Here is a 26,398-nt window from a genome sequence, read left to right as displayed (position 1 = left end):
TTGAACAGCATTCTCCGTTGAGCATACCTGTTGTACTACGTCTTTGGGAGCATCCCCAATGCAACTACACCTTGAACAATGGCTGTCTTGTGGACTTATTTGTAACAAATAGACAAATATCCATATGTAACATTTTAGTTACTACTTCATACGAATGTCAGACTTGATTACAGTATAAAAAGATGGATACCAGTCTACCAGACTCATCAAATGCATTTCTTTAATGTAATGCAACATAGAAAAGTCAACGCAAATCTGGAATACATTTTTATCCAGTACATTGATAACAGAAGCAAGTAAAGTTTAATTAGCAGCCATCTCCAAATGCAACGTCCTTTCAGTGATTGAAAAAATAATGTATGTGCTGGTATTACACTTTGCTGAACAGAATCATGGACCGATGGCTTATGATACTCTATGATATTTCTACTTGTCAAGACAATACACATGGAAATTCTCCTAGAAGAATCAGTTGATGCATATGAGCTACAGCTAACAAACCAAATAATATTTATTCACCTTCGATGGTATTTGGCCAATTCAGAGTTAGCACGCTCCAGCTCTTCCCTGACCTGTTCAGCAAGGAGTAATGTCAAAGAATTACATTGCAATCTGCCACGTCTTCATCTCATACAAGTTTCACATCACAGGTATCTTCATTGTTCTCCTTCGACGTGCAAGTTGTCATTGACCACATTTTCCAAGATTCAAGGAAAAAATTATGTCCAAGCCACTTCATTGAAAATCTGGATCTTTTTGTGATCCATACTGTCCGAACAACATGAAGAGCCTAAAACCATGTTCTTATTGGAATTGCTTCACAGGAAAAGCCTAGAACAGTCAGCAGGTCATTTTTACCACTCAAACGATAATTTTCTACTCATCTCGCAGCAATTTCTCATGCGGATTTCTATCCGAAAACTGACTGGAAGGTCAGAAATGAATCCAACCGCTCCTAATTGAAGAGATCGGCAATTGAAGTACAATAAAGACTGTATTTTGTATGTCCGAGTTGGCTACTTTACTCATCTTACCACTCTACGGACAACGTCCTCTGTCAACCAGCTCCTCGGCACAAGATTTCTCCCGGACCAACGCCATGTTTGACTGCGTGAAGATCAGGTCAGCACAAAAGTACAATCAAGATGGTACAATTTGGCAAACAGGACAGCAAAGTAACCCAGTAACAATAACAACTCACTGGCTATGTAAAAGTTTCCCAAGAAAGTTTAATTCGAATCAGGAGGAAATAATGCGATTGGCCCAGGCCGAAATCGCAAAACAGAGTCGAGATGGCAACATCGGGGGTCTTTATGCTTCGTATCTAATCCACAGCACAATCCCACGAACAAAAAGCAGAACGAAAGCGATTTAGCACCGTCACGAGGCAAAAGCTAATCAATGTTATGCTTCCTTTGCCATATATCCTCGTTCGGGAAAATCACCAAAAAAGTCATAAAATATATTATACTAATTTAGTCATAAATTTATTTATTTTATCAATTAAGTCCTCAATATTTTACGTGAGTTCATCCGGTCAAAATTGGCTTATCAGCGGTCACGGTGCGACCTTCGGCCGGTGTCTCGGCGACCTTTTTTAAGAATATTTTATTTTTGAAATATCTTATTAATTTTTTGTTCTTTTTTTCCCTCTCCCTCCTTCTTCCCTCCTCCCTCCTTCTTCCTTTGACTCCAGCGACTGGCCAAGCTGGCCAGTCGCGGGACTGAGGCGGCCGGGCGAGCTCGCCTCGCCCGGCGACCGTGAGGCGAGCCCTCACCAGATCCGGCGACCGGTCAAGCCTCCCCTCTGGCCCGTCGCCGGAGCCAAAGGAAGAAGGAGGAAGGAGGGAGAGGGAGAAAAGAGTGAGAAGAAAAAAAGTATAAAAGGATAAAAATTAATAAAATAATTCAAAAAAATATTATTAAAAAAAAATCCCTCAAATAAAGCTAAAACGAACACGATCATAAAATAATCGATCAAGCATCGAAATGTTGAGAGGGAAGAAAGAACTTACTTCATTCGAGCGCTGCGTGGCCTCTTGAGTAGACTTGCTTTACCTGAAGAAGTGGAAGGCAAAGCTCTCTTTTGCGTCGACATGATTTTCTTTGCTTTTGTGGAGCTCATCAAGAACTTGGAAGGATTTGGCTGCTGATCAAACGGGAACAAATGTAGCACAGAAATGAAGGAGACGATCAACAGTTTATGTAAGAACTCAAGCTCAAATTCAAAGTAATGAGTTTGTAGTCATCGGGGTGTGCTTTATAATGTCCTCTCCGGAGTAGGCACATCTTTTCTGAGAAAAGTGCAGTACATTTCCGGGAAAGGGTGCCGGTTTTTTAATTACCCTCTTTTTTCCTTAGATTCCGGCAATTTGCCCCCTCAACCTTATGAAGCTGCCCGTGCAATTCCTTTTTGACCCGATCTTTGATCCAATCGGTATATGCTCCAATATCTTGAGCAAGTGAAAAAAAAAATCAATTAAAGGATAAATATACTGAAAATTTTAAAAATTGTCACAAAAGTATAATTAAGTCTTAAAACTTAAAAAAATAATTCGATCAAATCTTAAAATTTGTCAAATTTATTCTATCAAATTCTTTCATTAACTCCATTCAACTTAATAAACCAAAAATGTTAACAAGTTTTAAGATTTGATTAAATTTTTGAAAATTTGAGAATTCATTTGCACTTTTGTGACAAATTTTATCACTTCCAATACATTGTCCCTTTAATTGATTATTGCTAATTACACGTGACTATTATGCATAAATGGTAACAACTATCGAATGTGTGTTATAGTTATCTATTGAGAAAATATGTACGCATTCAAGGAATGATGGAGGCAACTTAATATGGCTCTTCTTCCGATTGATGATGCCAAAACGATTTATTGATGAACATTGGGTTTGATTGCCGGCTTGAGAATTTTTCCTTTTTCTTGTCTTTAATTTTGCTAGATTATCCCCTTAACCTTGTGAGCTATGAAGATGTATGTACTTTCTTTTTCTTTTTCTTTTTCTTTTTTGTTTTTGCCTATAAAATAACTGAGCTATTTTTGCGAACAACATACCAAGGTAAATCTTCTCAACCTGATCTTTAATCAATGGGTCACATGCTCGAATATCGATTATCACCTAGGTGTAGCTTTTGTGCACGCACCATAAAATTCCAGTTAATCGCACAGCTTCTAAACGGTGCAAGCGGGCCTGGAAAAATGCCTTCAGTCGACTTGTTACGGACAGCACACCATATATAATTCTTTTCTTGGCTCGTTCGCATTCCATTTGATGAAGAAATTTATGCTTCATTTGTTTTACGGTTTTTCCTAAAAATAATCGCCATAACTTTGGTCATTTTTTTTTCTACTTCTAACGTTTCACTATAAGTAAGCCGTATTGGAAAAATTACAAATGTAATTGCCATATGAGGTCTCATTTTCGTTCGGGGGAATTCCGTCCATAATCTTTCAAGTTACTCCAATAGATGAGGAATGGTGGTTGAGGATCATAGGAAGGTTCTGGGAAATGTTACCTGCATGCATGCTTCAATGTAGTTGGAGGATCTATGTCGGCCACCATGTTTAAAAGCTCAAAAGCGTTTGGAAATAAGCTTCCTCCCAGAATACGATTTATGTCGGTTAAATTTTTCCTTTTTCTTCCCTCCAACTTTGCTAATTTGCCCCCGTAACCTTATGAGTTATGAAGCTGCATGTACTTTTTCTTTTTTCTACATTTGCCTATTAAATATTCACGGTAAATCTTCAATGGTCACATGCTCCAATATCAATTATCATCTAGGCGCAGCTTTTGAACAAGCGACATAATATTTCAAATAATCGCTTCTAATCCAACGTAGCTGTAACTCATAAATTATAACGGTGAAATAATGTGTGTTGTGGTTATCTATTAAGAAAACGTATGTACTACAAATCGGTTCAAGGAATATCAGAGGCTAATTAATATGGCTCTTCATCAAATTGATGATGTCAAAACGATTTTTGCAAAGAGATGATTATGTATCATTCTCATAGGAACTTTCAATCTTAGATTATATTTTGATTACTTGAACAAAAATCTTTAAAGCAAGCTATAAATTTTATTGTTGTTATTATTATTATTATTATTATTATTATTATTATTATTATTATTATTATTATTATTATTATTATTATTATTATTATTATTATTATTATTATTATTATTATTATTTCCATTGACTACGCTATACATGGCCAAGTGACCAAGTGAGATTATTTCTCGTGCAAGTTAAAAGCAAATACTGAAAATGTTGCAAAAATGACATTCCACTAGATGATACATGACTTTATTCACTATAATCCCCAAGTGCTGATCTCATCACCATTTCATAAATTATCATGATTAAAATTTATTAAAATGATCCATCATCAATAATGACAGTAAGTGATCATAGAAAATTGCCTTCAGTACACTGTATGTTGATTCTTCCATTGGTTCTTTCGCATTCCATTTAATGAAGAAATTAGTAATTCATGTGATAACCGCTCTCTCTCTCTCTCTCTCTCTCTCTCTCTGTGACTGTTTCCCTTATCTTTGTGTCCTTCTATTAAAGTCTTTATCATCAAGTTTAAGTAAAAGGAATTAGGTGCTCGATAATTAATAATTAAATCAAGCATATGTCTCGTGCTTACCACCACTAATAATTGCAGGATTTTGTCATAGTCGAGTGTCAATATCTTCATGTCCTATTTAACATTTCATTTTGTCTCTAAACTTTGATCTTGTTTTTTCTTTTCCTACTTCTAACGTTTCACTTAAGTCAGTCGTGTTGGTAATAAGTAGAAACATAATTTCCGTATGAGTCCTCATTTTCGCTCGGAGGAATTCCGTCCATAATCTTTCACGTCACTCGAATGGTGGAGGACGCTGGGTCGACACATGAGAAAGGGTTGTGGATCATAGGAAGGTTCTGGGAAATGTTACATGCATGATTTATTGTAGTTGGAGGAATTCTTTTGACCAAGCCCAAAAGCGCGTGGGTCTTGTTTGAGAATAAGCTGCCTCCCAAAAATTTCGTACTAGCAATGATTAAAGCAGCAATTCACATGCACCGCGTGGAAGAAGTTGGAGAAATTTTTGTTATCTTGCAGACCTCGATCGAGGAGCCGTGGCCCCGATGGTGGAAAGACACCATTACATTAAGTAAATTGATTGAGTTATCTGGAGGGTTTGCCATTGGAGAAAGAGGAGGAAAGGGTGACCGAAAGAGAGGGAAGTTATTAGTAAGGGTCAGCATGGTCCAGATAGACGGTTCCCATATTAAAATTAGAAACCACTCATTAAGGATCGCTTCCGAAAAATTAAAATAAAAAATCATCTATTAGTTTCATGGATTCATCTGGGAACTTGACCACTAGTCCGATCTGGTTCCCGAGTCCCTTGCATTCATCAATATCAAGTTGAACCTAGTTTCTATTTTAGAGCACCAAAACTTGTTTGGCCTTATATTTGGCTCTTAATTTCGTATCACGATGACCTACCACAACATTTATAAACATCTCCAAATAGTCTTCTCCATCCTTTTTGTTTGTTTTGTTTCGATTGAGAAAGCAAGTAAATTGATTATTAAAATGAAAAAAAAGAGAGTAAGGGATTAGTCCTATTATACACGCAATAGACAAAATTAGTCAATAATATTTAATAAGTACAAATATACATATATGACATTTATATTTAGTCGAAATACTACAAAATAATTAAATAATTGTTATGGAATTTATTTTTAAAACATATATACCGATCCGATTTGGTCTAGTTGGGTGGATGGGTGATTTCATGTCTAGAATCAGGAACCAAACTAATACTCACCGGTTCTACTAAATTGGAACCGGGAACCGGGAACCGGATTGGCCCCTATAGGAATTGCTAGTTCCGATCTAGTTCGGTCCGGTTTGGGTGATTCTTGATTCTTTTGCACATCCCTAGTTATCAGTGGCCTTACTCCTATAGTAACTAAGAATGTGAACTAAAATTACTAATTCCATAACACAAAAAATGAGTCAATGGAAAAAAGGTTTTCCTACTAAAACTTAAATTCAAGAAAACTATTTCCCTTTTGATAGTTGCTGGACATTGTCATGTTTACATAAGCAAGGTAGTTGAAGCTAAATCATCAAAGCTCAAGCTCAATGTTGGCTTTTTGCGAGCTCCAAGCTTGTGTCGGGTCTTGTTACCTTATGTGACATTGGACTTTTCGTGCTTTTGATTTATCTTTATGGATAAGTATATTGAAAGTTCAAAAACTTGTCACAAAAATACAAGGGATAAGTGCTGCGAAGTCCTAAAACTTATCGAAAAAATGCAATTAAGTCCTAAAACTTGCAAAAAGTGTAATTTAGTGTTTCAATCGAGTTCTAAAGTTAACTCCATTAGCATTTTCCGTTAAACATGCTGATGTGGCTTTTTAAATAATTTTTTTATTTTCCACGTGGATTTTTAATTATTTTTTATTCATTTAAAAATTAATTTAAAAACTAAAAGAAAAGTTAAAATTTATTTTTTAAAAATTGTTTTAAAAAAAAAAAAAAAGAAAACAAAATCAATGGCTCCTCCCCACCACCCATCCCATCGTTGGAGGGGCCGATGTGCCCGATTTGGGCACCCTCGCCCGAGCTCGGGCGAGGGTCAGTCGGCCCTCACTTGGGGCTGGCCACCCTCACCCAAGGTCGGCAATGGGCGATGGCTGCCAATTTTTTTTTTGAATTGTTTTATTTTTTAAATAAATTTTGACTTTTATTTTCTAATTTTTAAATCTAATTTAAATAAAAAATAATTAAAAAGCCACATGGAAATTACAAATTAATTTTAAATGCCATGTCAGCATTTTTCATTAAAAAGTCGATGGCGTTAACTTTAGGACTCGATCGAAACAATTTGATAAGTTTTATGACTTAATTGCACTTTTTACAAGTTTTAGGACTCAATTGCATTTTCATGATAAGTTTTAGGACTTCAGAAGCACTTATCCCAAAATACAATTGAATCTGAAAACTTTTAAAAGTATATTTAAATCTTAAACTTGTCAAATTGATTAAATCAAGTCATTTTGTTGATAATACTTTTTGAAAGTTTTAGAACCTAATTGTATTTTCATAATAAGTTTTAAAACTCGATTGCACTCTTTGAAAGTTTTTAGACTCAATTGCATTTTCTTGATAAATTGTGGGACTTACTTGCACTTTTTAAAGGAGGACTCACTTGCATTTTCGTGACAAATTTTAATACTTCTAGTGCACTTATCCCTTATCTTTAACATTTCCTTTAGAAATACATCATCAAATTCTAGGTTAAAGTTTCTCGTGAATACACCATCTTAATATTTAATTAATTTTTTTATGAATACCTTGAATTTTCTTTAGCATTATCAATTAATTAATTAAATTGTTATTACTTAAATCTCGCTCCCAATAAGCCAAATTTCTAACTATTTCCCCGGCTGCACAATCAGATAATTTATATTTGATTATGGGCGAAACGTCGCAACATCATAAATCTAAGTCTCCGGCATATTTTTCATACTTCGATTTAGGAACTCACAAGAAACATGACTCAACTCAAATTATTAAGATAAGTAGGAAGTCTTTGCGGCCAATGCCCTAAACGTCAAATCCGAAAAGGTTGTCGGGGCAAGTAGTCCTTGATCAATAGCCACAAGATTCAATTCCATATTAATTATTCCCAATAAATCTCGACATCTTCAGTATCTGAAAAGCAATACATATAATATCATAATGTAACCACACTTCAAATATCATGGTTACTAGTTTCTCTGGAACCATAGATGAATATTCGTCAAATGTCACGCTACTAATGAGGCCATCACTATGTCCAATGTAGGTTGAGAAGATGCTGTGCATAATTTGCCACGATAATTACATGTTGATTAGTCCTTATCATCAAATAAGTCTTATTAATTAGATAATGCAATTGCTCCAGAGAGATGATCAGAAGCAATATCTTAGAAAGCACCAATATAACTCTCTTTTTATGCAGTTACTACAGTTGGTAAGTGGACTAGACCCAATCAAACCCCTAAAAAGAGCTTACCAGTGTGACAAAATTGAGTCAAAGTGTCTTACTTGAGATGCCAAATGATTTAGCCTTTCAATTGAGCCAGCTTCACATTTGCTTGTTTAGTTCCCAAACAGGACTGATCATGGCCGGTATAACAGGACTGATCATGGCCGGCATCACAAAAATATCCCTCTTTTAAACTCATTAAATGAGTTCCTAATGCAAATTTGACTATTCCGGAATTGTCAGGTGTCGATTTTTTTTGGCAATCTCTCTATGGTTGATCTTTGTTCATTTTTTGGCAGAAAAAATAAAAGAAAAAGAACAAAACTCCGTTCCTTAATGAGAAGAAATGAGCCGATGCAAGTCCTACTCTTCATTACACAAGCACGAATCTGTCTGATGAAGAAGGATCACGACGCAAAACCAAAGCCGCAGATGTAATAGCAATCTACTTTTGTTCCAGCAAGCATAGCCACACCACATTCATCGTCACGGCAAATACTGGGAGTGCATGTTTATGTTCTTTTTCTTATTTATGAACAAAAATTTTGTTTTTTTGTTCCCGGGAACAAAAAAGAGTAGAAACGCGTTTGTTTGCATTTTTGTTCAAAATCTGTTTTTTGTTCCCGAACAAAATTGAACGGAAATAAGAAACAAAAAAAGTTATTTTTTGTTCCGAAACACTTTTGAAGAATAAAAATTCTCTCTCCTTTCTTTTCTTCTTCTTTTTCTTTGGCCGGTCATTGGCCTTGGCCATGGCCGGCGACCTCGCCAGAGTGTCATCGGCCCCGGCGAGGCCGAGGCCAAGCCTCACCTACTCCGACGATGCTCGGCCTCGCCAGATTTGGGAGAGGCCAAGCTCACCTAGATCCGGCGAGGCCGAGCCTCGCTCGGGGCCGGCAACGCTCGGCCTCATCGGATCTGGGCGAGCCCGAGTTCGCCCAACCACGGTGAGGCTTGGCCTCGCGGTGGTCGGCGAGCCTCGCTGTGCCCGGTGAGGCTACGGCCCCCGTCGACCGTCATCGCCTCGGCATGGCCGGCGACCAAAAGAAGAAAAAAAAAGAAAAAGAAAAAGAAAGGAAAAATAAAATAAAAATATTAAACAATTAAAAGAAACAAAAAAGAATATAAATTTACTAAACGTGTTTCTATTCATTTTTTATTTCCGGAATAAATTTACCAAACGTGTCTTTCTAGTAAAAAATTGTTCCCAAAATAGAATAGTTTTTTCTATTTCTATTGAACACTTTTTTAACAGAAATACAAACAAACGCGCCTACTAATTCTGAATATTTTTCAGTATAAAAGTCACGGATTTTATACCACCCAGCGCTGCGGCGCAGTTGGCTCAAGTGCTTGTTCCTCTCGCAAAAGATCCAGCGTTCGAATCTCGGCTGCGTCGTGCTGACTTACCCGGGGAGTAAGGGTGGTGATGACTCTACTCCCTCCCAGGGTTTACTCCCGCCACGGCGGCGGGGGTTCCCTGGGTCACAAAAAAAAGAAGAAGAAAGTCACAGATTTTATTCTCGAATTTTCCACAAGACAGGATAAGCAAAACCATACGACGAAGAAATCTGAGGAGAAAATTCAACGTACCAAAAGCTGGGAAGCTTGACAGTGACCCGTCCAGTTGTCCAATTGCTTCTGTACCTGCTAAAGGCTCGATGTGGACCAATATATCACTAGCTTGGTTCGACATGGCATTTTGGGAACAAGGATTATCTGATAGTCCTGGCAATCGATCAGCGCGGGTACCACTGATTTTTGGAGAGAGATAGAGAATAAAAAAAAAATTGGACGCGTTTGGTAACGCTTTACTATTCAAAATCGTTTCGCGAACGTAAATAGAAAAAAATGTTTTTATTCCGAGAAATAATTTTTGATCGAAAGACGCGTTTGATAAATTTGTTCTAATAAAAAATGAATAAAACACGTTTGGTAAATTTTATTCTTTTTTTGTTTCTTTTAATTTTTTTAATTTTTTAATTTTATTTCATTTTTTGCTTTCTTTTGCATTTTTCTTTTTTTCGGCCCGGGCCCTCGCCCACCACGGCGAGGCTCGCCGCCCCAGCGACGCCGGCGAGGTCGCCGACCCTTGACGGCGTCACCGCCCTCGACAACGGTCGCCGGTCATGGCGAGGCCGGCAACCGACCAAAGAAAAAAAGAAGAAGAAAAGAAGAAGAAAAGAGAAGAGAGAGAAGAAGAAGTGTTTCTTCAAAATCGTTTCTAGAATAAGAAAGAATTTTTTTTTTTTGTTTCTCATTTCTGTTCTTTTTGTGTTCCGGGAACAAAAAAACAAAAAAAAGAATAGAAACGCAACCAAACGCGTTTTTGTTCTTGTTTTGTTCCCTAACAAAAAAACAAAAAATCTGTTCATAAACAGATTCCAGAAATAAAAACATGCACGCCCTTAGTATCCCATTGATGAAGCCCATAATAGACGTATGGCAAGCCAGGAAAAGCAAGTCTCCTAGGTGCGGGATCAACATGGAGCCCATAAATTCCTAATGTTGTGATCTACATAGTCAGTTCGACTAAATAGATTTAGGTCTCAAAACCCATCTGAAGAACCAATGATTAGGACATTGCAGTCGCATGCTCCATGAGAAGTGAGAATAAACACCAATGCTCCTTCCCTGCAAAATAATTAACAATATTCTTCACTGAGTTGTATGCTACTGATGGAACAGTTGATATTGACCACCTCCAAGCTCGTCCGAAGAACCAATAATTAGGACATTGCTGTCACATGCCTCATGAGAAGTGAGAATAAACACCAATGCTTCTCCTCTGTAAAATAATTAAGCATATTCTTGACTGAGTCATATGCTACTCATAGAACGGTTGATATTGACCACCTCCAAACCCATATCATGTGAAGCCTGCATATTTCCCTCCCAAAGGTGTATGGTACTGTGAAAGGTTTTAGTTGCAACGTATCACTTTGATAATCTAAAACCACAAAAGAAGTGGCTACATTGCAACTAGTGTTTAATTATAGGCAACTTTTTCTTTTCCTCGTAGCCAATTAACATACCATCCACTGTGGATGCTGAAGTTCTAGGAGGCACTTTCAAACCAACATGACTGCCCAATCTTGGTGTAGGAATATTGTTGTGAACTGGATGGAGGCATTGTTGATCTCCAACTACTTCACATGAAAAACTAGGTGAGATCTTCTCCGACATGGAACGTGAAGAAGCCTCGGCATCGTACTGTATAACGTCATTTCAATTCTCATAGGCCTTTTTCACCAATCTATCTGCGTAGACCTGGAAGACTTGAAAATTACTACTTCCTCAACCAGTCGCTTCATCTTGCACCTTAGGTGACTCAAAGAATTCAAGCTGGACTTGTATGGATATCAAAGGCACTAGAAGATGTGTCTAATATGTTCCATTTTTTTTCTCAGACAGATCCTAGGTAGGAAGATGCAAAGTTAGTGGTCAAATACCAATAAGGAAATCATGGACATCAAGTCCACAGACTTTGATGAAATCAACAAAAAGCATCTCCACCTGAAAGTACCATAACGTGGTGAATGAGTCAAAAACTTAGAACTCTGTATGAGCATAGAATGCTCCTAAGTTGCTAACTGCACTCCTGATGGTGCGGATGGTGATTGTGGTCCCATGGAGGCCGCTTCTGGTGACGTCTTCTCAGGGGGTGAGAGCAAAAGAAGGGGGCAGCCTTTGGAGGAGTTTGAATTGGATGCGGATGGAGATTAATTGGTCTTCGTGCTGATGGGGGTTGATGAGGCAAGATCCTCTTTTTATTAGTTCCATTGTTGAATCGTTTTGAGGTAAACAGTGAGGAGGATGTCTCCTTTTGGGTACTTGACAACATCAAGGCTGTTGGCCAGGTCCTTGGAGTCTCCTTCCAAAGGTTCGAAGATACAGCTATGAACCACAATTCTAAAAATGTTTTATATCAGAATCAAAGTTTCGTTAGTCATCAAAATCATTTAGGAATGTTTTCTCAACAGCTGATTTTTTCACTTATTTTACTTTGGGGGCCGGATCTGATTTTTCCGCTTCATGAGTCTATTTGGAGAGAAGGTTGAAGCTTCCTAAAATGGACCCAAAAAAAAAAAAAAAGTTTTCTTCAGCTAAAGTTCTAACGTAATTTTCAGGAATGCAAATGGTTTTTTAATTGCTAGAAATGATAGGAATTTGCTAAACATTCTCTTTATATTTCAAGAAGCGTAATTATCTAGAAATCTACATGAAATAAAAAGTGTTAAGGTAGGTCTTAAGGCTGGGTGAAAGGTGGAGTAATTGATATATGCTTGAGTATTATGTGGCATGCCACTTCATCAAAGATGAAGCAAAAAGTGCCATGAAAAGTTCTTTAAAAGAATAAATAAGTTAATAGTATAGGCTACGGGAGGCTGATGGGCCATTATCTCCTAATTGTTTGTTTTTTTGTAAAATCTCCTAATTGTTTGTTGCCTATTGTAATTTCAGAAATTTTATCGAAGTTTAAAAATTTTGGAGTTAGGACCTACCTCACACACCATAACCTTAATAATTTTTCAATTGAAAATATGCTACTTTGATAAGTATTTCATTAGTTATTTATTTTTCTATTCTTCAAATTGCGATTATAGCCTTGTCAGCCTTGAGCCATTGCTGACCCTTTGTAATTGGAAATCAAACATTACTGATGTAAGAGACTTATGGTAATCCCCTTAGGAGGTACTTATGCTAGTCCCATTCCAATCCATGCTCAGTAACTTTTTTAGTCGGATTGGGATAAACAAAAAAACAAAAATCTATTTTTATCGTACTAATTTTCCTGTCAATGTGTCATTTGAGTTATGACTATAAAACCATTTCAATAAACGCCTGTTTAAATGCAAATTCAATTATGCACCAAAATTTGATTAGCTTCTTTTCCCTAAGGATCTATATCCGCAGTGAGGAATTATATGTTTTTTTTTTTTTTTGTCTTTCACAAAATCATAAAAGGGTGGAAGTAATATTGGTGAATTTTAATTGCCAACGAGTGCACCCTCAGTTCCAGTTGCCTGTTGCAAGGTAGAAAAACAAGCGGTGGAAAATCCTTCGTCATTCCCTCATAATAACGGCGCCGGTAGCTTAGCGGGACCCAAAATAATTACTGGTGATCCGATCTTGCCAAACATAGTTGAGTCGGACTGACAAAAAAAAAACATAGTTGAGTCGTCCCCTAGTTTTTTTTTTTTGGTCGAACCTTAGTTAACTCTTAAGACATTCTACATTTTCCTTTAAGAAAAAAAAAAAAAAATCAATGCTTCCTTTTTATTAAATTTTAAGTTCAAGTTTTTCATTTTTCACACATACACGATCCTATTATTATTATTATTATTATTATTATTATTATTATTATTATTATTATTATTATTATTACATTTTGATTGAATATTACATTTTCATTAATATCTCGGTTTTTTGTTTCTCTTAGTCGATCGATTGATTGAGTTGTTATTACTTGATACTATAGTTATCAAAATGCAAGATTAAAAGTTAAACTCAAATTTGCTAGAAATCTCGCTCCCTTTGAACCAGATTTCTAACTACTCAGCTGATTGTACAATTGGATAATTTAAATTTGATTACGACCGAAGCGCCGCAAAATTATATATAATGCTTTTATACTGGTTACAACTCTATGTTGTAAAGTTGTATTGTACAGTACGCGTACCATAGAAGTGTAAATATTTCTAATACGCACAAGTCTGAGAACATTCTGAATTTTGTCATAATAGTATTGATTTTGCATGTTTTGCAAAATATCTAGAGGCGGTTCCCCCAGACAGGTTTCCATACACAAGAAGTCCAAGAAGATTAGGCCCAGTGAACATGAAAGGACGTGAAATCGACACTTACATTCATTGGAATTTTAATTTTTGTAATAATTGAAACATGTTCTGTATATGAAAACTTACAAACAAGCTCTTCTTTAAAGTTTTTTCGAACTACGTCCTTAACCTTTTACTTGAAGAACTTGATATTTTTATTACCTTCATCGAAAAAGAACTTGATATTTTTATTAAAGAGGTCTCGTTGATTTCTTTGTAAGTAAAAGGAAAATTTCAAATTCAGCTCAATAATCCCTCTAAAAGAAGCCACGCCTCTACATCTAATTGATTACCTTAATTTGATTTCGTGCACATTGTTTCTGGTAAATTAGTGACTATATTTATAGGTGAATGATTTTTAATTCTCTTTTTTACCACTGATTTTGCTAACATCTTCTATCAATATATATATATTTTCGGTTTGTGTTTTGCTGTATGATGGTCTACTACCTTACTTATATTTGGATCCTGCAAGCCACATAGGTTGGATTTCTCCCTCGCAGCAGGTGCACGGAAATCATCCCATCTACGACGACAGTAATCTAGTAAAACCAGTTAAAGAACTAGAAAGACAAACAAATATAGAACGGGCTGTACCTGGATGTTTGCATTAAAATTGAGGATACCAAATGGCATAGTGCTAATACTTCAATTAATTGAAATATAAGTCATCATTTCATCCAATAACTCACAAGTTTCTGATGCACTAAACATGGTTCAACTCACATTATTGAGATTAATAAGAAATCTACTTAGCCAATGCCCTGAACGTTGAATCCAGGGAATTTGTCCAGGAGCAAGCAGTGCTTGGTGAGTAGCCAGAAGATTTAAGCCCTCAATCACCTCATGGTAGCCAACATATCACGTCATCTCCAAAATCTAAAGAGGAGTACAGATAATATCAGCATATGACAATACTTCAAACACTATGTTTGGTAATTTCTTTGGACCGTAGATGAACATTCGCAAATCTCATGCTACTAATGAGGCCATCACAATGTCCATCACAGGTTTTCCCAGAAGTTAGTATGTATAACACGCCTTGATAATTACCCATGAATCAGTTCTTATCATCAGATAAGTTTTATTAATGAGATAATGCAGCTGCTGGAGAGAGATAATTGGAGATAAAATCTTACCAAACACCTATATAACTCTCTTGGTATGCAGTAATAATAGTTGTAAATTGACTAGACCCAATCAAACACCTCATAAGAGCTTATTTAGTATGACAAAATTAAGTTGAGTATCATATTGGAGATGCCATATGATTTAGCGTTTCATTTGAGGCAGGCTCACATTTACTTGTTCCCAAATGGGACTGATCACAGCAGATATCACAAAAATATCCATCTTATAAACTCATTAGCGGGCTCCTAATGCTAATTTGACCATTCCGGAGTTGTGGGGTGTTGTGTTTCTATCGGCACTCTCTCTATGGTTGCTCTGTCCATTTCTTGGCAAAACAAAGAAAGAAAAAGAACAAAACTGCTTTCCTTATTGAGAAGAAATGAGCTGATACAATTCCTACTCTTCTGTTCACAAGCATGAATCTGTCCAGTGAAAAAGGATCATGACCCAAATCAAAGCCATAGAGGTGATGACATTCTACTCTCGTTCCAGCAAGTTATACCCACACCACATTCATCATCATGGCAAATATTAATTCTGCATATTTCATTATAGAAGTGCCAAACTTTCTTCTCAATATTTCCACAAGACAGGACAAAACAATACCCTACTGCGAAGTAATCGACATTACAGGGAGAAAATCAACGTACTGAAATCTAGGAAGTTTGGTGTTGACTCATGCAGTGGTCCGAACGGCTGTATATTTTCATCTGTTGAAGGCTCCACTTGGTTTGAACTGTCAATAATTTGCTTCGGCGTGGCATTTGGGGAATTGAGACTTTGTGATTCTGTTGGCAATCGAGCAGCAGCAATGCCACTATGTGAAGAGAGAGAGAGAGAGAGAGAGAGAGCGATAGAGAGAGACAGATAGAGATAGATAGAGAGAGACAGAGAGAGACAGATAGAGATAGATAGAGACAGAGAGAGAGAAAACATTAAAACAATCAGCATTTTGTCTCATATACAAATGGATATGAACAATTAAAGAACTCAAAAATGGGCACTTCTTGATATGTTCTACTTACTATGATGTGGTAACAACGCAAGCAAACACATCCTTTTCTTCGTTCTTTTATTTTGTTTATGTACAGTGATTGTTCACCACTTACACAATGTAAAGCAACATTGAGCATCTTATGAATCACAAATATGTGCTGGATGTCCTACTCTACATAAAGGGAGGAATATACAGAAAGTAATATACTTGCAGATATTCAAGTGAGCTTGCTCTGTGAGTGACCAAGCGGCCCATTGTTTTACAAGTCTTAATGGTTTTCAAAAGATCAATTAGGTTAAAAGGACACAGCGTGTTTTCCATATATACCTCACACAGGGGAGTGTAGATGTGACAACCTTTAAGCACTCTCAGAAGCGTGATGGAATATGATTTTACCATCAATGCACACCACGAATGTGGGCAAGCCAGGAGAAGCAAGTCTCCCAGTTGTAGGATCAACGGAGACCATAGAAGGGTTCAGACAATTTGACCCTTTTCGAGTGAGTAAAGAAGGACGTAAGATAAAGGGATTATCCAGGGATTTTTCTCCCATTAATGTATCACAGGGCTCAACCCTGGACAGGCAGTGGAAACTACCAAGTTAGAGTACAGTAGGGGCAGAGGGAATTTCCAGTGGAATGTTGCAATTCTTAAGAACAGTTCAACTAGATAAATTTAGGTCCCAAAACCCATCACAAGAACCAATAATTAGGACATTGCAATCAGGTGCTTTATTAGAAAGGAGAATAGATAACAATGCTCCTCCTCTGTAAAATATTTCAGCATATTCTTATCAGACTCAATGCTACTTATGGAACAGTTGATTTTAATCACCTCCAAACCCAAATTATTGGAAGCCTGCATATTTCCCTCCAACAGTGTTTAATACTGTGAAAAGTTTTGGCTGCATCGTTTCACTTTGATAATCTAAAACCACAAAAGAAGTGGGGACATCTCGGCTAGTGTGTGATTATGAGCAACTTTTTCTTTTCCTCTTGGGCAGTTAGAGAACATACCTTCCACTATCGATGCTGAACTTTCAGGAGGTACTACCAAAGCAACTTGACTGGCCAATCTCGGCAGAAGCATATTGTCGTGAACTGGATGGCAGCATTGTTGATCACCTAGAACTTCAGATAGAAAAAGAACATGAGATCTCCTACAACATCAAACGTGATGAGGGCTCATCATCGAACTGTCTAACATCATTCCAATTCTCATAGGCCTTTTCCACCAATCTATCTGCATAGACCAAAATACTACTTCCTCAACCAGTCACTTTATCACGCTTATCTTACACCTTATGTGACTCAAAGAACTCAGGTTGAACTTGTATAGATATCAAAGGCACTCAGTAGATGTGTTGAATATGTTCCTGTCTTTTTCTCAGACAGATCAAACAAGGTAGAAAGACACAAAGTTAGTGGTCAAAAGACCAATAAGGAAATCATGGACATCAAGTTCACAGAATTTGATGAAAGCAACAAAAAGCATCTCAACTTGAAAGTACCAAAACATGGTGAATGAGTCAAAAACTTAGAAATCTGTATGAGAATAGAGTGATCCTAAGCTGCCAAATGCACTCCTGATGTGGCAGATGGTGGTTGTGGTCCCATAAAGGGTGCTTTTGGTGATGAAGGGTGAGAACAGGGAAAGAGTTAAGCACTTGTAAAAATTAAAAATAAGTGGTACTCTACTATTGGGTATGTGGATGGTACAATTGTGCTATTCATTAACTTACAATAGTTGACCAGACTAATAAATTACTGGTCAACTATTGTACATCAATAATAAAATTAACAATCGACATTACTTATTTACCATCCATGGAACAAAATTCAGTTTTTAGAAGAAGGAATTATGGAAATCTGCCCTCCACCTCCCCCAATCACTCACTCAAACAGGCACATGTTTTCAACTAATTTTTAGTTGCTTTTTAATTGCTTGGACAAAACATGTACATAAATTCATACATGTACAGTCAAATGGATAGAGTATATTGAATGAAGCTCATTTTGCAACAATTGTAGCTTATGGACTATAGTTTAGTGCTTAAAGGGAGAGATAGTTTTGTGTTTTAGAGCACATACATTCAGCAGCAGAGCCCACATTTGCCAGAGAAGCTTCCGGACCAACTGGAGTGGCACAGATTTGTGGAGTCAATTTACATTGAACAAGGGAAAAATTTTCAACTTGTAAGACTTGAGATGAAAAAGAGCTTGAGCTTTTCCTCTGCACTGAACAAGAAAAGGTTTCTCCATTGAACTCCATAACATCATTCCAGTTATCAAAGGCCTCTTTCACAATTGTATCTCCATGTTCCTGGAAGAAAAACCCTCGTATATCACTCAAGCTAGACTAATGGAATTACATCTCCCCTATTGAAGGTGCATACTCTGACTTCAAGCAGCAATATCTTTTTTTGGCAAGTGATGTTGCATTCCAATGGATGAACTTGTACTAAGAGTAAGTACGTAAGTGCAGCACCAAGAAAGAAGAACAAAAGAAACTTTGAATGAACCTCAATTCACTTTATGCCTATCGCCGCCCAGTTCTCCACCACATAAAGGTCAGGTGGTCGAAAGATGTAATGGAGAGTACAATCAAGGCAAGGGTCCTCAGGGTAAATATGCAAAGTTGATCAAGAAAGGACCAATGAAGAAATAAATCACGCATCAACTTGTATTGTGCAAGTAATTAAAATCTTCATATCTTGGAAAGTAATAGTTGCAATGTAAATGTGTTAATTGTTCAAATGACAATACCATGACAAGTGCCTCAGATTTTCATGGATGACACCGAATCAACCACTGAAAGTACTCTCTAAGTTACTCATGCTTTTTTGTATAATTTTAACTGCGGAGTCCAGAGGGCCACTTAGATACACAAGGTCACTATACTCAACTTCGCATTGCAATAAGTGAAAGCCCAAAATCAATCTATTAATAAAAGTTTCAACTATGGATATAGACAAAGCATCTAGATTTTCTTTTTATTATCTCTGCAGGAACTTTATACTACTTTTACTGATGAAAAAAAAAACAAAAGCATCTAGATGTCCAACCAACTCCTCGTTTCAAGTTTCCATATTTCTGACTAATTCTAAGACCTATTAAGCCACACAGCTATGAGCAAACATCAAGAAAAATTACATGAATTAAGCGATAGTGCATAGGGCATGAACTAGCTTGGCAAAGCTTAGTACGGACTCCTAGTTACTTACCTTTTCATCGGCAGAAAGTCGATGAGAAGCACAATATATCCTATCTTTAGTTAGGCCGATCAGTTCACGATCAGTGTTGAAGACAGCACCAGGCTTTCTCACACCATCAGGATAGTACAAATAAAGTTTCCAATTTGTTTTGCAACTCTTTGCATGATTTTCAAGGGTATCCCAGTTTGTTGAATTTAAGCTCATCCCAAGAATCTATGATGAGTGAACACACAAGAATTATATTCTTGGCAGTCAATCCCTAATTGAGAATCATTATCGAAGTGCCTACCTCTTTCAGTTTCATGGGGTCCGTAAACAATTGCAGTAGAAAGTCCCCCACTTTATGTATTCCAGCTTCATTCAGTTTTTGGTGATATTTCCCATCCTTGGCAATCATCTTCAACCTCCAGACCTCATCGTCAAATGCAGGTAAATTATGTTTCTTGGATGCTGTAAATGGACAGAAAATAAACAATAAGGTTCCAGTCACCATTAGATTGATGAGCAGAAGCAAACTTCTGTAGGCATGCAGACTCTCTCCTAAAACTGATCCAAAGTGTCAGCATTAGCCAATAACAAAGAAAACCATCATTTTTTATTTATCAGAATTTTGTTTGGAGATGTAAAGGTTTGTATGAAATAAACCTCTCAATTAAAAAATTGAAGAAAGGATGTCCGAAACCATGTTTACGGTCAGTCATAAAGGAAGGACATGGTTTATATGTACTGTAAAGGACTAAGAAAGACTTACCTTCTCCTCTATGTTCCTTGACACGAAAGGCATCTGTTTTGGCTTCTCGGATTCGTGTATTCACACAATAACCCGATGCCACCTTAAGCCCTATCCTGAATCTTTTACTCCTATTCCAGCTGGAATTGTCAGTAAATATCAGTTCTCCCAGCTCTCCAACACCTCCCTTGAGCGGCACTAGGAGATCTCCTATCAAAAGTGGTCCCTTTCGTTCACGTTCTTTAACCATGTAGTTCTCAAACTCTTGTTGAGCCCAGTCATCACCATCATCTTTGTTGAAGTCACCTTCAAGCACGACAACGTCCAACTTCATGGAGGATTCCGGGCCTGATGTAACAACATCCCCTGTGTTCGCATCAATCAAGGCAACAGAAATGCGAGCACCCCCCTCTCCTTCTAGTTTCTTTCCGGTAAATAGAGGACCGGGCAGTTTGGTTTGAAGTTGAAGCCGTAAGTTTCTTACATCATTCTTTCCCATAGATTTAGCATTAACCCTGCATTCTCTCCGGAAATCAACCATTAGAAATAGGAGCAGGTATAGAAGCAGAAAATTGGAAAAGTAATGACACAAAGAGACAAACTACCAAACATCTCCTTGGACAAGTCTTACTGCCAGGGAAACTACAAGGAAAATAGACGCATTGTCTCAGAGAGTATAACAATGCAATTTTAAAAAAATAAAAATAAAACAAAACAAAATAAAATGTCACATTTCTCTCAAGCTATGGATGATTATTTTCTAAATTGGAGCATCGACAATTTGGCGCATAACCTAGACATTCTGGCCTGACTTTCACTGAACTCTGACTGCCTGCTTTGGGGTGTTAGTGGTAAGTTGGACCATTGTTGCCCAAAATAATCAATAATGCATAACCAATCAATCTACACAGAAAGCCAGCATCACAGGGAAAGTACACTCATACCTTCCAAGGTGGGGAGACTGATTATTTGCAAGCTCCACTGTTTCTGTCTGTTCAAAACCACCAAGAGGAGAGTTGCCAAAGTTGGAGACATAAAAAAAAATGAAGCAGAAGGGATACAAAACCAATCCATTCCATCGAAAGGAAGAAAACTTCCTTCTTGAAAACAACTTATCGAACACCTTATTGAGCAAGTTCTTCAGGCACATTTCCAATCAGTGTTTACCAAACAGCAGTTGTATATATAGCTAATAGGAAGAATCCTAAGCACTTTTATATCCTCACAGTTGTGGATATTATTGAGGTGAAAGAAAGGAGATGGCCTCCTGCAAGTATTGATGATCTGCTTGAAACTCAGAAGGCTTTGTGTGAATTGATTGCTCCAAACTTTGGCTCCACAGACAAAGTAAAATATACTGGATAATCTAGTGGCTCTTTATCTGTAAAGGAGGCTTGGAAGCTAGTGAGGAAATATATGAACAAAGTTACTTGGCTTAGGCTTGTATAGTTTAAGCCTCATGTGCCCAAATATGGCTTTCTAACTTGGCCAGTCATAATCTTACACCCCCAAAAAAAAAAAAAAAAAAAAAAAACCTTGGCTGGTCATTCACAATAGGTTGCACACATTGGACAGGGTGAAAACTTGGTCTGACATTGATAGCACTTGTGTGCTATGCCCTCAACAAGAAAAATCTCATATGCACTTGTTCTTTAAGTGTGTATTCTCAAAGCAGATTTTGGGAACAAGTTTTACAGCTACTCTCAATTCCTAGATCTGCAAGTGATTGGAAGCATGAATTTACTTGGAAAGCAACAATTTGTTATCTCTGGAGAGAGAGGAATTTAAAGAAGCATGAAAATACCCTCTAGCTTGTCGTGACCTTGATGCATTTGTTTTTTTTTCCTGTTAAAGTCTCTTTAGAAGCTATGATTTAGGAAGGAAATAAGACACTTACTGCTGATGTGAAGTGTTTGTGGAGAAAATGGTGAGCTCTTGTTGGCTAACTTTGCTGTAATCTGGTGGCATGGTTTTAGAGTTTGCATCTTGTTTTTCCGGGTAGTATTTTGCTGTTGGTACTGGTAGCATAGATGCAGAAGACTATGTTGTCATGTTGTCATCTGGTGTGTGGTGTCATTAGATTTGAAATCTAATTGATAAAAAATATTTCAAAGTATAAGTCTTCTTTATTCTAACAGGTTGTTCAAATCCTTCACACTGAGCAGGGACAAAAGTTGGCCTTAGGGATTCAACAGTGCCAAGTGGAAGGGTCATCACTCAATGGATAAAAGTTACTCTAGGGATAACAGCTGATCTTCCCCAAGAGTTCACATCAACAAGAATGTTTGGCACCTTGATGTCAGCTCTATATGTGGACCTAGCATAAATGGACTTGCATAGGATGTAGTCCTCCCATGCGTTTCTTTCCACAGGTTGTGCAATAAAATGAATGTTTACTGATAATAAGAAAAAAGGAATTGTGCAAAGTCCATGCTCAATGAATGCTGTTCAAACAGTCAGCATAAATCAATTAGCTTGCAACACACTTGTTGGTCGATAAGTTCATTTGATCACTTCATGACAAGCAGATAAACAACTCATATCAGTAGTGTTGATGGAGATATGTCTGAGACAAACTACAAATATTATAAGCTCTGCTTATCTTACCAATTTCTGAACAGCAATCTTCATTAAGCCTATCTGTTGCAATATATCTTTGAGAGCATTCCCACTGCAACTACACCATGACAATTGACACTGTGAACGACTGCTGTCTTGTGGACTCATTCATAACAAACAGACAAATTGCCATACATAGCTATTTAGTTACTAGTACAAATGAATGTCAGATCTAATCACAGTACAGAAAGATACATACCAGACTAATCAAACACATTCCCCTAATCTAAGATGACATATAAAAGTCAACATAAAGCTGGCATACATATTTATCCATTACATTGATGACAGAAGCAAGTGAACTTGATTAGCATCTATCTCCAAATGCACAGTCCTTTCGATGATTAGCAAAAAAAGGTATGTGCGGCTATTACACTGTGACGAACAGAATTGTGGATTGATGGCATATGATACTCGATAATGTTTCTAGTTGGCAAGACAATACACATGGAAATTCTACTAGAGGAATCAGTTGATGCAGATAAGATACCGACAATTGACAAAATGAAATATATATTCACCTTTGACAATATTCAGCGCAGTGAGATTTGGCACGCTCCAGCTCTTCTCTAACCTGCCCAGCAAAAAGATAGCGAAGAGTTGCAAGAATCATCTGTCACATATTCGTTGCAGACAACATGATGAATCTCGAATGCACATGTTATTTAAGCGTGAATCCAGAAACCGAATTTTGGGAACAAGTTCTACAGCTACTCTCATGTCATAGATCTGCAATTGACGGAAGATGAATTTACTTGGGCCTTGCCGAACATGAAGGTGAATAGTTTGTAGGTATTAATGAAGAAATTAGCCTGAAATGCAGCAATTTATTATCACTGGAGAGAGAAGAACTAAGTGAAGCATGAAAATGTATCCCCTCAAGCTTGTGGTGTCCTTGATGCAGCTGTTTTTCTCTGTAAATGTCTCTTTAGACGCTATGATTAGGGAAGACAATAAGACACTTACTGCGGATGTTGAGTGTTTGTGTGAAAAAAGGCAAGTTCATGTTGACTAACGTCACTGTTATCTGGTGGCATGGTTGTGAGCTTGCAACTTGTTATTCTAGGTAGTATTTTGCTGTTCGTGGGGAGAGTATGATGTCATGTTGTCATTTGGTGTGTGGTGTCAGTAGATTCAAAGTCAACTTGCTGAATTACTTTCAAGATACAAGGCTTTCTTATTATAACAATCTGTTCAAAACGAATCTTTTTCTCCCCATCAACCAGGCAAGCAAGTCGGCCTTATTGATATGACGGTGCCAAGTGGAAGGGCCTTCACTAGAAAAATAAAAGTTACCCTAAGGATAATAGGCTGATCTTTCCTAAGAGTTCACATCGATAGAAAAGTTTGGCACCTCGATGTCAGTTGTATGGGCAGGACAATATGCTGTAATGGACTTGTATGGGATAATAGGCTGATCTTTCCCCTGTTTTTATTTTACACAGGTAGACCAATAAAATGAGTATTTACTTTATAAAAAAGAAACTGTGCAAATTCCATGCTCAATAAATGCTGTTCAAACAGTCAGCATAAATCAATTAGCTAGTAACGGACTTTGTTAATCAATAAGTTCATTCAATCACTTCATGACCTGCAGATAAGCAACTCATATCCAAAGTGTTGATGGAGATAAGTCAGAGACAAAGTGGAAATTTTATAAACTCTGTTTATCTTACCAGTTTCTGAACAGCATTCTCAAATGAGCGCACTATATCTTCAGGAGCATTCCCAGTGCAACTACACCATGAAAATTGACACCATGAACAATTGCTGTCTTGTGGACTTTTTTGTAACAGATAGACAAATATCCATATGTAACATTCTGGTTACTAGTACAAATGTCAGACCTAATTACAGTATAAAAAGATGGATACCAGACTCATCAAATGCATTCCCTTAATCTAAGGTGACACAGAAAAGTCAATGTAAAGCTGGAATACATATTTATCCAATGCATTGATAACAGAAGCAAGTAATGTTCATTAGCAGCTATCTCCAAATGCACCATTAGCAAAAAAAAAAAAAAAATGTATGTGCAGGTATTATACTTTGCCAAACAGAATCATGAATTGATGGCATATCATATTTGAAGATATTTTAAGTTGGCAGGACAATACACATGAAAATTCTACCAGAGGAATCAATTGATGCAGACACGCTAATGCTGACAAACCAAAAGAAATATATTCACCTTTGACAATATTCAGCTGAGTGAGATTTAGCATGCTCCAGCTCTTCTCTTACCTGTCCAGCAAAGAGCAAAGGCAACAAATCATCTGTCACATATTCATCACATTCAAGTTTCCACATCACCGGTTTGATGTGCAAATTGTCGTTGACCACATAATCCAAGATTCAAGGAGACAATAATGTCCACTGCACATGATTGAAAGTTCTTATCTTTTTGTGTTTCATACTGTCCAAAACAGCATAAAAAGCCTCAACCATGTTCCTAGTGGAAGTGCTTTACAGGGAAAGCCTAGAACAGTGAGCAGGTCATTTTACCACTCAAACAATATTTCTCTGTACATCTTGCAGAAATTTCTCATGCGGGTTTCGACCTGGAAACTGACTCGTTGGCCAGCAATGCATCCAAACCGCTTCTAATCAAAGAGAACAGCATTTGAAATAAAATAAAGACTATATTTTGTATGTCCAAATTGGTTATTTTACTCATCTTACCACTCTGCGGACATCCTCCTCCGTGAAAAAGCTCCTTGGCTCAAGATTCCTCTCACACAGGGACCATACTTGACTGTGTGAACGTCAGCACAAAAGTACAATCAAGATAGGATAATTTAGCAAATAGGACAGCAAAGTAAAACGCTAACAGCTTACTTAAGTCAATTTTAATAAGGAGGAAGTAATGCGATTGCCGACACGAATGTGCATAACAGATTTGAGACGACAACATTTGAGGTCTTTAATTCTTTCATTAAAGCCACAGCACAAACTCCCAAACCAAAAACTGAACGTGAGCGACTTAGAACTACATGAGGCAAAAGCTAATCAGCGTTATACTTCAACGCAGGCTTCGCCATATTTCTCATTTCAAGAATCTTCAACTCGAGAACTCTTCATTGAATCTCCCTCAATTAATGCTAAAACTGACATGATCAGCAACAACTAATCAAGCATCGAAAAGTTAAGAGTGAACTTACTCAATTGGAGCCAAGCGTGGCCTCTTCAGTAGACTTGCTTGGCCCGAAGAAGTGGAAGCCGAAGCTCTCTTCTGCATCGCTTAACAAGAAGTAATGAAGTGTCTGAAGTTTGGGATTGTTTGGTTTCTGGAGAAACGAATGAGACGGTAAACAGTTAATCAACGAAGTCGATCTCAAAGGAAAGCGTTTGTAATCATTGAGTGGGTTTCTTTTGTAATGTCTGGAGGAGGGGACATAATTTTCCGAGAAAAGCAACCGACCTTTCCGGGAACTGTGGCCGGCTTTAGAAATGTTTATTTTTTATTTTTCTAACTTTACTGATTTGCCCCTTGTGGACTGCATGTACTTTTTGGGCCTGCATGTTTATGTTTTTTTTTTTTTCATGAATAGATTTTCTGTTTTTTTATTTTATTTTCAAGAACAAAAAAAAAAAAAGATTGAAACACGTTTGTTTGTGTTTTTGTTCAATATATATATATATATATATATATATATATATATATATATTTGTTCTGGGAATAAAATTAGAACAGAAATAAAACAAAAAAAAATTATTTTTTTGTTCCGTAAATACTTTTGAAGAATCGAAAGAACAAAAACACAAGAAACACTTTTTCTTCTTCTTTTTCTTTGGCCAATCACTAGCCT

At 37.1% G+C, this 26,398-nt stretch overlaps 1 protein-coding gene across 2 annotated transcripts; it reads right to left on the bottom strand.

Moving 5' to 3' along the window:
- Positions 1-14,533: 14,533 nt before the first annotated feature.
- LOC104447313 (calmodulin-binding protein 60 D) lies at positions 14,534-25,945 on the bottom strand. 2 transcript variants are annotated; one of them, XM_039312500.1, is made up of 14 exons: positions 25,751-25,945; positions 25,272-25,344; positions 24,781-24,833; positions 24,266-24,326; positions 23,111-23,163; positions 22,578-22,647; positions 20,915-20,961; positions 19,992-20,485; positions 19,530-19,690; positions 19,250-19,453; positions 18,117-18,348; positions 17,043-17,156; positions 15,680-15,846; positions 14,534-14,777 (listed from the first exon to the last, which is right to left on the bottom strand). In XM_039312500.1, exons 1-13 carry the CDS (start codon positions 25,825-25,827, stop codon positions 15,686-15,688), a joined length of 1,800 nt encoding a protein of 599 aa, XP_039168434.1. In that variant the 5' UTR covers positions 25,828-25,945; the 3' UTR covers positions 14,534-14,777; positions 15,680-15,685. The 2 variants fall into 2 exon arrangements, with proteins under 2 accessions (XP_039168434.1, XP_039168435.1); XM_039312501.1 differs by having other exon boundaries at positions 22,578-22,641.
- Positions 25,946-26,398: the final 453 nt, after the last annotated feature.

This window comes from Eucalyptus grandis, chromosome 5 (assembly GCF_016545825.1).
Source record: "Eucalyptus grandis isolate ANBG69807.140 chromosome 5, ASM1654582v1, whole genome shotgun sequence".
In the NCBI taxonomy this organism is placed as follows: domain Eukaryota; kingdom Viridiplantae; phylum Streptophyta; class Magnoliopsida; order Myrtales; family Myrtaceae; genus Eucalyptus; species Eucalyptus grandis.
Note: the sequence above shows the minus strand (reverse complement) of the source record. Positions and strands in the feature narration are given on the sequence as shown.